Raw genomic sequence first — 12,625 nt, forward strand, 5'->3', positions numbered from 1 at the left:
CAACTCACCGGAAAATGAAAAAGAGCATCAAAATCAGGGGAACTCAGGGATTTTTTGAAATGTATTTAACAGAAATTTTCTTAGTAAATTACAGGTCTTTTTTAAGACTTATCTGAATGACATATCATGTTGTTTGAAGCTGTAATGTGGCAGCCACAGAAGTCCATAAGGCACCATATTATCTTTTCAATTTCATTTAGAGGCACACAGTAGTGATGATGAGAAACCATGCTTGGATAAGCTATTATACGAGCATGCTCAAGTGCTAATGGAGCATCTTCGGCATCCTCTAATACTATGTTCGAGTCCCCGTGGCTGCATGTCCTACTGCTGTTCGATAGCCACAACACATGCAGGGATTACCTGTTTGTTAGGTCTTCCCTGTATGTGTTGTGGCTGTCAAACACCCATGAGGCATGCAGCCACAGCGACTCGAACATAGTATCAGAGCACGCTGAAGATGCTCTATTGGCACTCAAGCATGCTCAGATAACACCTTATCAAAGCATGCTCACTCATCACTAGCACACAGTCAAATTCTTTATGAGTCTTACAGTAAAGTAATAATTGCACATCCTATCAAGTGCCTATGAAATGCAAAACTATTAACCTCAAGAAGCATTAGTTTTAGAAGAAAATATCTGCAAAATATGCCCTTATATAGAAAAACATATGGGAACGAGTTTAGCAGTAACACATGCTGTATTTAAAATACATTAAGGAGAAAACAGTCAATTTCTCTCTCTCTTATGCATAAGATAAAAGCTAATTCCTAATTTTCACTTTCCAATAAAATTAATTAGAAGTTTTACATATGAGTCAAACATCATTAATAAATATATCATTTATATAATTAAATAAATAAATATTTAAAATAATATTACATATTTTAATATATATTCAATAATTCAATTTTCAGATGATTCTGCATGAGGCATGATCTCCAAATATTCTCTTGTAGCAAGACCTACAAACACAAAAAGAATAAATGAGATTTGGCTATAGTACAAATAATATTGTAAAAATGTGATCAGGACTGCTATGGGGGCAAACATCAGCCCTGGTACTTAAGACTACTATGAGGGAATTTTATTCAATTCATATAAGGCAAAAACTTAATGTTTGTCTTATAGAAAGAGGAAAATGTTGTCTTTATTATTTTAGAGTCAGTACAACCCTCTAAGTATTCTAAACTCTATGTAACATGCAGTGTTAACTGATTAATAGACAAGACACTGGTTTAAGGCATGCTTCATCAGTCATGAGTTTCAAGATGGCTTCCTAAACTTTTCTTTAAAGGAGTTGCTCACTACTGGATAACCCTCTTCTTAACTGTGTCAGTGCCACACATAAAGTAAAAAAAAACCAAAACACTTAGTTACCACCTGGGAAGGCGTCGCTCCTTGCACTGTCGGCGCCGTGTCTCCTATGTTATGACAATGACACATGACTACTGCTGCCAATCAATGGCCACTGATCGGTTGCAGCCTTCTCTGTCCCACTCTGATGGAGTTCTGAAAGGCTACAGCTGACTGACTTCACCAGTTATTTGACATAACAAAGTTTTGTGACCGCTGGGAGACACAGTGCTGAAATCACAGGAGGCAGCAGTACAGGTCTATGAGGTGAGCGTGTGTTTTTTTATTTTATTTGGGGTACTTTAGTTTTTAAGAAGCAGTTGTACAGTCATGGACTCCCTTTTATTACATAGAGCATGCAAATAACATAAAACATTTACAGTATATTACATTTAATATTCAATATTTTTTACCTTAAGCGCAAGGGTTTCCATAGGTCACCTCAATATGTCTGGCTGTTTAAAGCAAAAGAAGAGGCGTAAGAAATATGAGGAAGAAACTGAGACCTAAAGGTTGATTTTTTTGGAGGTGTGATTGACAGACATTCTCTGATTAGTGTTCTTTGAAGCTTATAACCCATATTCACCCAGCAACATGAAGAATTGGCTTCACGAGCACGTTATGTTTGCCCATGAAATTCTCATATATTTATGGTTGTGGTTAGAGATGAGCGAACCAAAACTGTAAAGTTTGGGGTTCATAATGGACACCTAGTGTCCGGTGATGAACTCTGAACATGGACTTCTCCCGGAAAGACCCTTTTATAGTTCGGGGAAGAGAGAGATTTGAGAGAGAGAGAGATTTTCCAGTTCCAAAGTTTGGGTCATCATTTATTTACATGGGGTTCGGGTTCATGTTCAAGTTTGGGTACGGTTCTGCTACCTAAACCAAACTTTGGATGAACTGAACCCAATGAACCCGAAGAGCCACGGGTCCACTCATCCCTAGTTGTGGCATCTAGCATTATAAGCCCAATAGATTCTATATCTGACACACACAGAATTTTAAAAGCCCTTCTGATACCACCCTAGGTGTCTGTCAATCTTTCAATCTTTCATCCCACCTTGTCTCATCTATGTTGTAGAGAACCTCTTTAAAGAAGCACTCCTCCTCCCATCAAAATCTTTATCCTCTTAATATTATTTGAACTTACAATTGCTCATTTTGCCTTTCTACCCAGGTTTCTTATTTTCATGAGGTCTATGTAGAAACAGAAAGTCTCTTGTCCCTGCATTTATCATTCTTCTCTTCAACTCCTGACCCAGCTATGACCTACTCCTCCTGCCAGGGACTTTTGCAGTGATTTATGCCTCATGCAGGGAAAATTTACCTCCCATTTCTACATAGCGCTTAGGCTAGTTTCACATTTGCGTTTAAAAAGGCAGCGTTTTAAATGCAAATGCAGGCGGTGAAAAAAAGCATATAAACGCATTCAAACGCTGCGTTTTTTAGACGCATGCGTTTTTGCATGTGATAAAAAAACGTGGCGTTTTGACGCATTAACATGCGTTTTTTCCTGCGTTTGCGTTTTTGAAACGCATGATGAGAAGTGTGTGACAGCTGCCAATCATCAAAATCAACTAGAAAACCCACTATAAACAGAAATAGCTAGGGTTAGGGTTAGTGTTAGGGTTAGGATCCCTAGGGTTAGGGTTAGGATCCCTAGGGTTAGGGTTAGGGTTAGGATCCCTAGAGTTAGAGTTAGGGTTAGGGTTAGGGTTAGGATCCCTTTAGGGTTAGGGTTAGGATCCCTAGGGTTAGAGTTAGGGTTAGGATTAGGATCCCTTTAGGGTTAGGGTTAGGATCCCTTTAGGGTTAGGGTTAGGATTGGGGGGTGGCTTATTAGTGTGTATTCTTGTGTTTTTGTATTGAAACGCATGTGTTTAAAAACGCAAGCAAACGCATGTGCTTAAAAATGCATGCGTTTACATAGACAGCAATACGTTTTTTTGCTGCAAAAAAACCGCCTCTAGAAATTACTACATGTTGTATTTCCGCAACAAAACGCAAGCATAGAAACGACGCATGCGTCGTCAAAATGCATGCAAAAAAACGCATGCGTTTTTAATGTTAAGTATAGAAAAAAAAAGCATGCGTTTTTTTGCGCTAAAACGCATCAACAAAAAAACGCAAATGTGAAACCAGCCTTAGAAGGATTCAGCTAGCCAGTTTTAACCATGGGGTATCACAAGAGAAAATTTTGCTGGGTAGAAAGGCAAAATGAGCAATTGTAAGTGCACAGAGCTATATAACATGACGATTGCAGTATAATAAGAGGATAACAATTTTGATGGGACCGCTTTAAAGTGAACCTGACATCAGATAATTGCCTACTAAACTAATCCGAGGCTCCCGCAGGAAATTACGTGATCGTTGCAATGATGTTTTTAGCTAAACTGAAGACTCAGGGGAACGGTTTTCAACGCACGGAGGAAAGTTTTTACATGATAACTACAGCGCAACCATTACACACATAGTTTAGCTAAAAACCTCATTGCAATGGTCATCTAATTTCCTGCAGGAACCTGGGATTAGTTTAAAAGGTCATTTTCTGAGGTCAGGTTCCTTTTAATGAAAGATCACTCATGGCCTCCATCACTCATCATTAACATGCCAGCTTGTCTATGTGTATGATATCAGTTGTAAATGATGCAAAGATGTAATTATTGAGATTCATGAAATCTCCACTTACAGGTCTCGTAATAGTCCTTCAGATGCACCACAGCTGGCTGTAGGTTTTGCACTTCACTTTGCCGTTCCATCGGTATAGAGAGCTGAGTTGGTGTGGCGTTAATCTACACGAAGAGAATAGAAAATATCAAGGGAGTGATATCCACTCTGTAAATGTCATGGACGTTTCTAGTGTTCTTTCCGGATTCCCCTCTGTGACCCTCGGGAGAAAGTTTGTCAAAAAGTTCATCAAAGTTTTCAATCCAGTTAGTATTTGGTATTGAATTGGATTAGCAGCCAATTCTGCATTTACCTTGTCCATATAGATTACAACATCAGTCGGGCTACTTTCTACTCTCTTCACCAGGCTGTTAGCTAAGAGCTGGAAAAAAACCCCCATAGAGAATGTTATAAAATAATAAGTCTAAAAATTGCAAAAAAAAAACAATCTGAAGACAAATATGGTTCAGATAGACGACACCAGCATAGGATTGAATATCCATTGTCATGACCAACGTTTTGGGAGAAATTAGGAGCAATAATATAATTAAAAGGGTGGTCTCTTATTAAGAAATATTAACATCCTAAAGAGAAGTCTCCCAGTTTAGGATCAGTTTCTTTAAGGGCAGATGCAGACAACTATTTTCTTTCCATCTGAGAAAATCGGTCCGATTATTCTGATCAGCGTGGGATCCAATTTTCTCGTAGGTGGAGAGAAAAAAGAAAAAAAAAGTTTCTCCGTGAAAATCAGACCACACTCAGAAGTCATCCGAGTGCAGTCCAATTTTTTTTCACTGACCCATAGACTTGAATTGGGCGAGTTCCATCAGATTCTCGGAGGCAAATCGTGCATGCCTCATAACACCAAAGATCAGCCACAATGGGTTCACATAAATTCATCAGAAAATATATGATATAAATAATAAAAAAAAAAAAAAAAAAAAAAAGAGGAGGTGAGAGGTAGTCTGAAGAAAAATACCATAAAATGGTAAAAAAATAATAAAAAAAAGAAAAAAAAAAAAAGAAGAAAATATATGATATATTCAGTTAAGTAATAATTATATTATTTCATGTTATATCAATTAGGTAATAATTAGGTAATAAATAATCACAATTTTTAAGCTCCCCATATTGGCAATAACTGGCGTGGCCATAATAATAGACAATATAGCACCAATTCACAGAAAGAGTATAACCACAAACGATAAAGGCTATAATTAAAAATAAAATATATAAATCTTTATTATTATTATAAGGTATACAATTTTATGAGCGCACACAAGGTGACGACAAAGAGCAGGACGAGATAGAAATGTAGAATTCAAAAGGTTTGTCAGAATATATCAGGACATATGGAACTCACCCTATTGTGGTCTATGGGGGCATATCCAGACAGCAGTTGTACAATTAAAATGGCCATGTTAGATTCTTCATTATTAGGGTCACTTAAACTGAAATATGGAGAAAAATGGGAAAATTTGCACATAGAATTTTTCTCATTAACAAAGATTATATCAAGGCTGTCTCAGTAAAGAAATAGCACTGACTTACTCCAGTCTATGTCGACAGTGACAAACTCCATGCAGATGTTGCCTTTGGTTGGATTTAAACCAGAAACACCAAAGACCAAACTAGCGGTATGGACCCTTGGTAAGATCCAGCTCCTTCCATTATATCATACACCCACAGGGACTTTTTTGGTGGTCTAAACTACAGAGTTGTCCTTGACTTTTTCCTTGGGTTAATATATTCATCACCAATTTTGAAAAAAAAAAAATCAAAACGCAATTTTGCGATACTCTGTAAGGAGATGTTTATGTCATAGGAGTTTCTATGGCCGCCTAGTGGATGTAGATGTGAATTGCAGCAGTTTTGCGATTGAAATGCTGTAAAACCTTCTAGACAGGTTTCATCTATAACATTATATGCACCATGTGTGGCAATAATTCCACAAAAATTGATATTTCCTATGAATTTATCTCATGGACGACTTACCTGGCACTGATTTCTAGGTTGAATGATGGCGCTGGGTGAGGTGGGCACTGAATTGGAGAAGCATTTACAATAAGTGTAAATGATGCTTCGGGTTCTGGATTCAGGATATTGTATCTTTCGGTAATCTAAATAAATAAATAAATAAATAAATAAAAAATTGGGAAAAATTTGAGAAAATTTTAATGGTAAACATATCCTGCACAATTTTGATTATTTTGTAGTTTGATGAAACATTGAATCATTTCTTTTACATTTACATAATGATTGGTTTTTCGTATATCAGCACAAGAAAGCTATAGAAGCTATACTTTTCTATGCACTTTCTGCTTTTTAGTTGCGCTACTTGGTTTCTGTTAGTACAAACATTATAAGAGAAGGCAGTGACCATTGTTGCAGTTCTGTTGTGTACCTGCACATATGCACAGCCGCTTCCTGAGGCTTCCAGCGTGTATTCTGCCGGGATGTCAGGCAAGCCTACAACCAGCACTTCTGTTGGATTCTGTGGATTCACTGTCACATTTTCTGTAAATCCATTGTCATTAGTAACTTCAATTGTAGGCATGTTTTCATCCACAAAAGTTAAGTAACTGTAAATAGAGATTGCCCATAAAGAGACTACAGTATCCTATAGGGTAAGAAAAAAGCAAGGGTTAATATTTACCAACAGAAGCAAAAAAAAAAAAGTCACATTGGCAACATCAGACAGTGAGACATAGGTATACCAAAAAAGTAAAGTAATAGGTAGAGATGAGCGACCCCGAATAGAGAGAGAGAGACCCCTAGCCCTCCCTATGACCATTTTACAGCCCTTTTACAGCACCAAAGTTCGGGTCCTCATTAATTTGGGTTCAAGTTCAAGTTTGGGTAGAGTTCTGGTACCCGAACCAAACTTCAGACTAAAGTTTGGTCGAACTCGACCATCCACGGGTCCTAGTAATAAGCAAACAAATCTTAACGGAACACTGTAAAAAATAGCGAATACACCATGTCATGCCTATTACATGACCTGAGTGGGAAGAGCATGACCTGAATAAAAAAAACACACAGAGGAAATCATGCCCAGCCCCATAATATTCTAATTCAGGAACATGACCGTGGACTTGGCTTTCTCTGAAATCAGCAAAAATGATATAAAAGAGATTAAACGTAGCTTGTGCATGTGGACTTGGTCTATATGTTCACAGAAGTGTTTGTAGGCATCATTTTTTCTTTTATTTTGCAGTTTTCCACCATAGTTATCAATGAATAAATCAAGAACCTGGGTGGTGGCGTATCCTCCGTTAGCATTTTGTTGGGAATGTAACCAGCGGACAGCCGGCACTGCTGCACCCAGGTCACTTTCGGTTGGGTCTTCACCAGACACCATTGCCAACACAACGTATGCTGTAATCTCCACATCTGCAGAGTTTGGATTAGACCACAAAGGATCATCTTGAGGGATCTCAGGATTTGTGGACCAGTGTGTCTTGTCATCTGAAACATTGAACAAAACAACGTATATGCTGTGTTTCTTTCCCGTTAGACTAAAACAGTTTTCCATGGTTTCAGTGTAATTACCTTTCTTTATGGCCACTTGATCCAGCTGCTCTAAAAGTTGTGTCCTTTTCTCTACATCGCCCATTAGGGTGTAAGTGTACGCACATTGTGCCTTAGTGTAGGTGGAGCTTTCCGGTTGAGTGCAGCTCTCCAAACATTGCTTCGCTTTCTCTATTATTTCATCCTGTGGAAGTTCACATCAGATATTAGGCAACATGTTGAGTGAGAACGATGCTGGTTGGAAAAGCATGAGACTATTGTCCATCCCCTTTAATGTCTCTTTAATGTGTCTGTATTTATACTTTTGCTCCATATAGGATCTTTTCAGTTTACTGCTTTTTCCTCTTTTCTTAAAATAAGAATCCCATTATAATAGGAAATTGCCCAAATCTAGAATTCAATTCTGGATATATGGTTGAAGTGTATACGGTAAGTTGATGGCGGTATAGACGTGCTAATAAATACATACTGTTGTAACCAAACATCTGAAGTGACAGGGTTAAATTGGGATTAAAACCCATTTTCAAACACTCCATTAATGAATCAACTCCTCCTCCATTGAAATTTTTATCCTCTTAATATATTGCAGTCATAAAATTATATAGCACTTTGTACTTACAATTGCTCATTTTACCTTTTTACCCAGCTAATTCTTCTCTTTTCTATTAGGTCAATGACATTAAGTGATTAACAATTGACTAGCTGAATTCTTATAAGCCCTATGTAGAATCCCTGTATGAGTCATATGTCACTGCAATAGTCACTGGCCGGGAGAGGAGAGAAAAGATGGGTCAAGAGTTGAAGAGGGGAATGATAAATGTAGGGAGAAGAGACTTCATGTTTCTACATAGAGCAGAGAAAAGAGAAGAACTATACGGGTAGAAAGGGAAAATGAGCAATTGTAAGTACACAGTGCTATATATTATGATGACTGCAATATTTTAAGAGGATACAAACTTTGATAGGAGGAGGAGAGCTTCTTTAAGGAATTCTGATCATTTTTAAAATCCTATTCTATTAAGTGGAGTGGATTGTCGCTATAAAGAGCATCTTTACTTTGGAGAACCTGACATCTCAATGCATTAAAACCCACTGATTTTAAAGGCCACCATGCGATACTTCATTTTTCCTGTGGTGTTGCTGTATGGGGATTCGGCCCTTGCTGCGGAGCTCATGCACAGATTACAACTCATTGAAGCGGGCTCATACACTCCGTGATCTGCTTATCATTGAGGGAGCATCTAACACAATAGAATTTGTCTAAAAAAGCAGACCAGAACATGACATATACTGTATGAGAGATGATGGACACTAACTAGAGGTGACCAAATTTATTCAAGCGAAATTGAATTCTACAAAAATCCGTATTCTCGATAACATGGATTCTTCGTTATTCACTGACGAAATTTTGCTGAAAACTAGTGGACTGGTAAAAGGCTAAGCAACCAAACAAATTACTCACCATTTCGCTCACCTCTCTGGCCAACTCAACTGCTTGCAGTCCTCTGTGGGTCTTTGTCATCTCTTCCTACTGCCGCCGCACACTGAAGGTGCAACCTTGCAACGCACATGCAAAGGGACAACTTGGGCCTGGTCATGGTCGTTGTCCTGGTCTAGCATGAAGAGTCCCAGGACGTCTCTGTGCATACATGTCAGAAGGTCACGACGTGGCTTGGTCATGCCTGGAATTCTTGTCTTAATGTCAAGAATGGTTCCAATGCACGATAGTGGTGAGAAGAGGCAGTGAGGACAGTACAGGGGGACGGTGAGCTGCAGAGATGGTCAGAGAGGTGAGCAATGAGGTGAGTATTAGTTGTTTTGTTTTGTATATCTTACATTTATTCAATATCCCAAAGCATAATAAGGGATATTTTATTTATGGAAAAAATAATGAATTGAGAATCAAATTTCCTGGTAAAATCTGCCTGATTTGCCTAATTGGAATCTCGTCAGATCATCTAGTCTCTAACACTTACGTATTGTGGATCTTTTGTTTCCAGGAAGGTTGAAGTAACAAATGCGGTGAGTGAGATATGACTGTCCACTCCTCCCTGAAGACAAGGGTCATAACAAGGGTGAAATAGTCATATTTAGAAAGAAATAAAAATCATCATCCCGCTAGTTAATTAATATTACGCCATAATCTATGGTACTATGGAGCCATAAGCCGCTCTTACCTGAAGCTCCTTGTGAATTATTCGGCCTACATTTTGGAAGCAGCCGTCTTCTTGCTGCAGACCTTTCAGCCAGATAAGAGCTTCTGTAATGTGTATGTCATCTATATAGATAAATTTCTGAGCCGAAATAAAATTGAGTGCTACAAATGCTGTCAGCCTGAAATAAGAAGCATACGAAAGGATGAGGAACATTGAGCAAACAACAATAACCCAACAGGTATCCCCTAGCACTCTTGGGCCCCCATTCATCATTGTCTTTGCGCCTTTTTTCTTGAGTAGAAATTGTTCTAAGGGCAGGGTCACACAACTGTTTTCTCTTCATCCAAGAAAAATTGTCCAATTATACTGATCACACTCTGATCGGAGTGGGATCTGTTTTTCTCAGAGGTAGAGAGGAAAAAATAAGTTTCTCCACAGTCAGTGAAAATTGGATGCCATCCGGGTGCGGTCCGATTTTCTCCACAGACCCATAGGCATGTATTACCGATTTTAATCCGACACTGAGATCAAAATCGGATATGTCATGGATGTTTTCCTCGATCTGCGTAAAAAATCGGACATCTGAACAACCCCATAGAATAACATGAATACGAGTGCTATTCAGCAAAACCACAATTTAAATGGTCATGAGCACGGATCTCACCATGTGCTTCCAGATGGATCACTGTTCCCAAACGCGCTGTAGGATCCATCCTGAAGCTTATAATTCAGTTGATTCTGGTAACCTGGAAAAGAGCGAATAATTTTACTTAGTGTTTAATTGCTGTTTCTGGAATCCAAAGAAATCACTCCATCTATACAGAACATCTGCATGTTCCATCCGGACAGCTCTTATTCATAAACCCTGTTGTTAGACCTAGCACATGGATGTCATTGAGGAGGGCTACCTTCCCGAGAAAGGGCCTCCTTCGATATGCCATGGCACATCATTCACTTAAGCAACTGGCATGCAATAAAAAATTTCCCTTGTAGGGAAAATGAACGGGTGCGGTATTCCCTGATGGTAAGGCTACATTACCATGATGAATATTTGATGAGTTTTTGATGCAGATTTTCAGCACTTACATGCGGTTTTTCATTGCCTTTTGGGGTAAGTTTTTTCTCGTGCATTTTTATCTTGTTTTTTTATGCTGCCATTTTTGTTTCTTTTGGGTATGACATGTTTTAAAGAAAAGGGGTACTCTGCTATTCAGACAACAGCTTCTCAATCCCTATGTTTCCCCCCAGTAAAATAATACTTATACTTACTTTAAGTGCCGATACTGTTCCAGCGGTTGTTATGTCACGTGATCCATGCGGCCAATCAGTGCTGGCTTCACTCTCTCTTCCTTTGGACATAACTGATACTCCCGGAGGAAGTGAGAGCTGCGGCTACTCTCTCACTTCCACCGGACATCAATTACGATACGTCTGTCGGAGAGGAGAGTGAAGCCAATGTTGATTGGCCGCAGGGATCACATTGTTATGTCACGCAAGCCCTGGGAGGGGGCAGTGCTGGCACCGCTGGAACAGCAACGGTCCTGGAGGTGAGTATAAGTGTTACTATTTTACCGAGAGGGAGCATAGGGATTTAGAAGAGGTTGTCCAAGTAGTGGACAACCTCTCTAAGTTGTTTTTCTTCTAATACTTCCTGGTATTTTGCTTTAACAAAACTTTATTGATACAGTTATGTTTGCATTACGTATGTTTCTAGCGCTTTTCTGAAAGGGGAATGCAACATTGAGATTCAGCTCTCCTGAAATATTTACTTTAATGAAAACAAAAATTAACGGTTCTGGAGTTTTTTTCCTTACAAAATTTGGCGCTGATGCATCAAGACCACCAATTAACATGGAATCTTAATAAGGGGGCATGCTGCACTTGCCTCTTAATGAATCAGGGGAGTTTGACATGTGACGTGCGCCTCACCACAAATCTTACTCCAGTCAGGGACCCCCAGTTATCAGAAAGTGTATAGGGGACAACTTTCACACTTGAGAATACCTCTTTAAATGCTAACAGCTGGAGATTAAGATGCATCTGTAATAAATTATATGGATCATACCACTCACCGACTTCCATATACCCATTTGCCTGTTCCACAATCTCATCGGTCAGTTGCCCTGTGATACTCAAAAACGTCATAGCATATATGACCGGGGCAAGTAATATCATATTTTGCTCTCCGCAGCCGTGTGGCAGATTCACGAGATTATTTAGGTTGCTTAGTGGTTTTCCCATGATATCACCTGGAAGAGAGACACAGACTTATGAAACTTCTAAGAATCTCATTCACTTTGCTGGTACTGTGATATGCAGCGGATATTCTTGTGGATTGATGTGTATAGTGTGGATAATTTCATTCTTCACAACGTAATAAATGAAATTTGATTTAACATTCGAGAATATTTATCAAGCTAAGGCCAGGTTTGCGCAAAGGTATTTTATGATCCGCATAAGGACTACAATACTCAGTCTGGTGGAGGGTCTCCTGATCTGAACATACAGCCTCGTATTTGTCTATGAGGCTTTGGGTTGGGAGACCTGCGGTGGTTGGGAGACCTGCGGTCAGTCTTGGCACTATGGTCAATATACAGATCGTAAAATACGCTTGTGTGAACCTGGCCTAAATTCTTTAAAAGACTGACTATCATAACTTATACTACAGTTATGCATTTTAGAAATTTTCTGCATTTTGCCCAAAGCATGGACAGGATTCTCTGCCAAGGGTTTGGCTTAACAGAAAAGTGGCAGGATCTAAAGTGTGACACCAAACGCCACCAAAAACATGCCAAAATTTTGCCACCATTTTCTAGCACAAAGTAAACCAACTAATGGCTTATGTAAACTCAGGCTAGACAATGTAAAAATACTCTCGATGTATCAAACAGCATGAACCACTATGATAAA

General features: G+C 38.9%; 1 protein-coding gene across 2 annotated transcripts in view; it reads right to left on the bottom strand.

Annotated features, from left to right (window-relative positions):
* Positions 1-463: 463 nt before the first annotated feature.
* LOC138665901 (alpha-2-macroglobulin-like protein 1) overlaps positions 464-12,625 on the bottom strand; it is a 47,127-nt gene continuing 34,965 nt past the window's right edge. The window contains exons 24-36 of one of the 2 annotated variants that reach the window (XM_069753854.1): positions 11,788-11,964; positions 10,380-10,461; positions 9,737-9,893; positions 9,536-9,610; positions 7,581-7,743; positions 7,282-7,496; positions 6,433-6,648; positions 6,024-6,148; positions 5,392-5,479; positions 4,342-4,410; positions 4,051-4,153; positions 1,772-1,813; positions 464-967 (exon numbers count right to left, since the gene is read on the bottom strand). In XM_069753854.1, coding sequence (XP_069609955.1) covers positions 1,773-1,813; positions 4,051-4,153; positions 4,342-4,410; positions 5,392-5,479; positions 6,024-6,148; positions 6,433-6,648; positions 7,282-7,496; positions 7,581-7,743; positions 9,536-9,610; positions 9,737-9,893; positions 10,380-10,461; positions 11,788-11,964 — 1,511 coding nt within the window. In that variant the 3' untranslated portion in view covers positions 464-967; position 1,772. The remainder of the gene's footprint in view (positions 968-1,771; positions 1,814-4,050; positions 4,154-4,341; positions 4,411-5,391; positions 5,480-6,023; positions 6,149-6,432; positions 6,649-7,281; positions 7,497-7,580; positions 7,744-9,535; positions 9,611-9,736; positions 9,894-10,379; positions 10,462-11,787; positions 11,965-12,625) is intronic. The other variant, XM_069753853.1, reaches the window with a different exon arrangement.

The sequence above is a fragment of the Ranitomeya imitator genome, chromosome 2 (assembly GCF_032444005.1).
Source record: "Ranitomeya imitator isolate aRanImi1 chromosome 2, aRanImi1.pri, whole genome shotgun sequence".
NCBI lineage: Eukaryota > Metazoa > Chordata > Amphibia > Anura > Dendrobatidae > Ranitomeya > Ranitomeya imitator.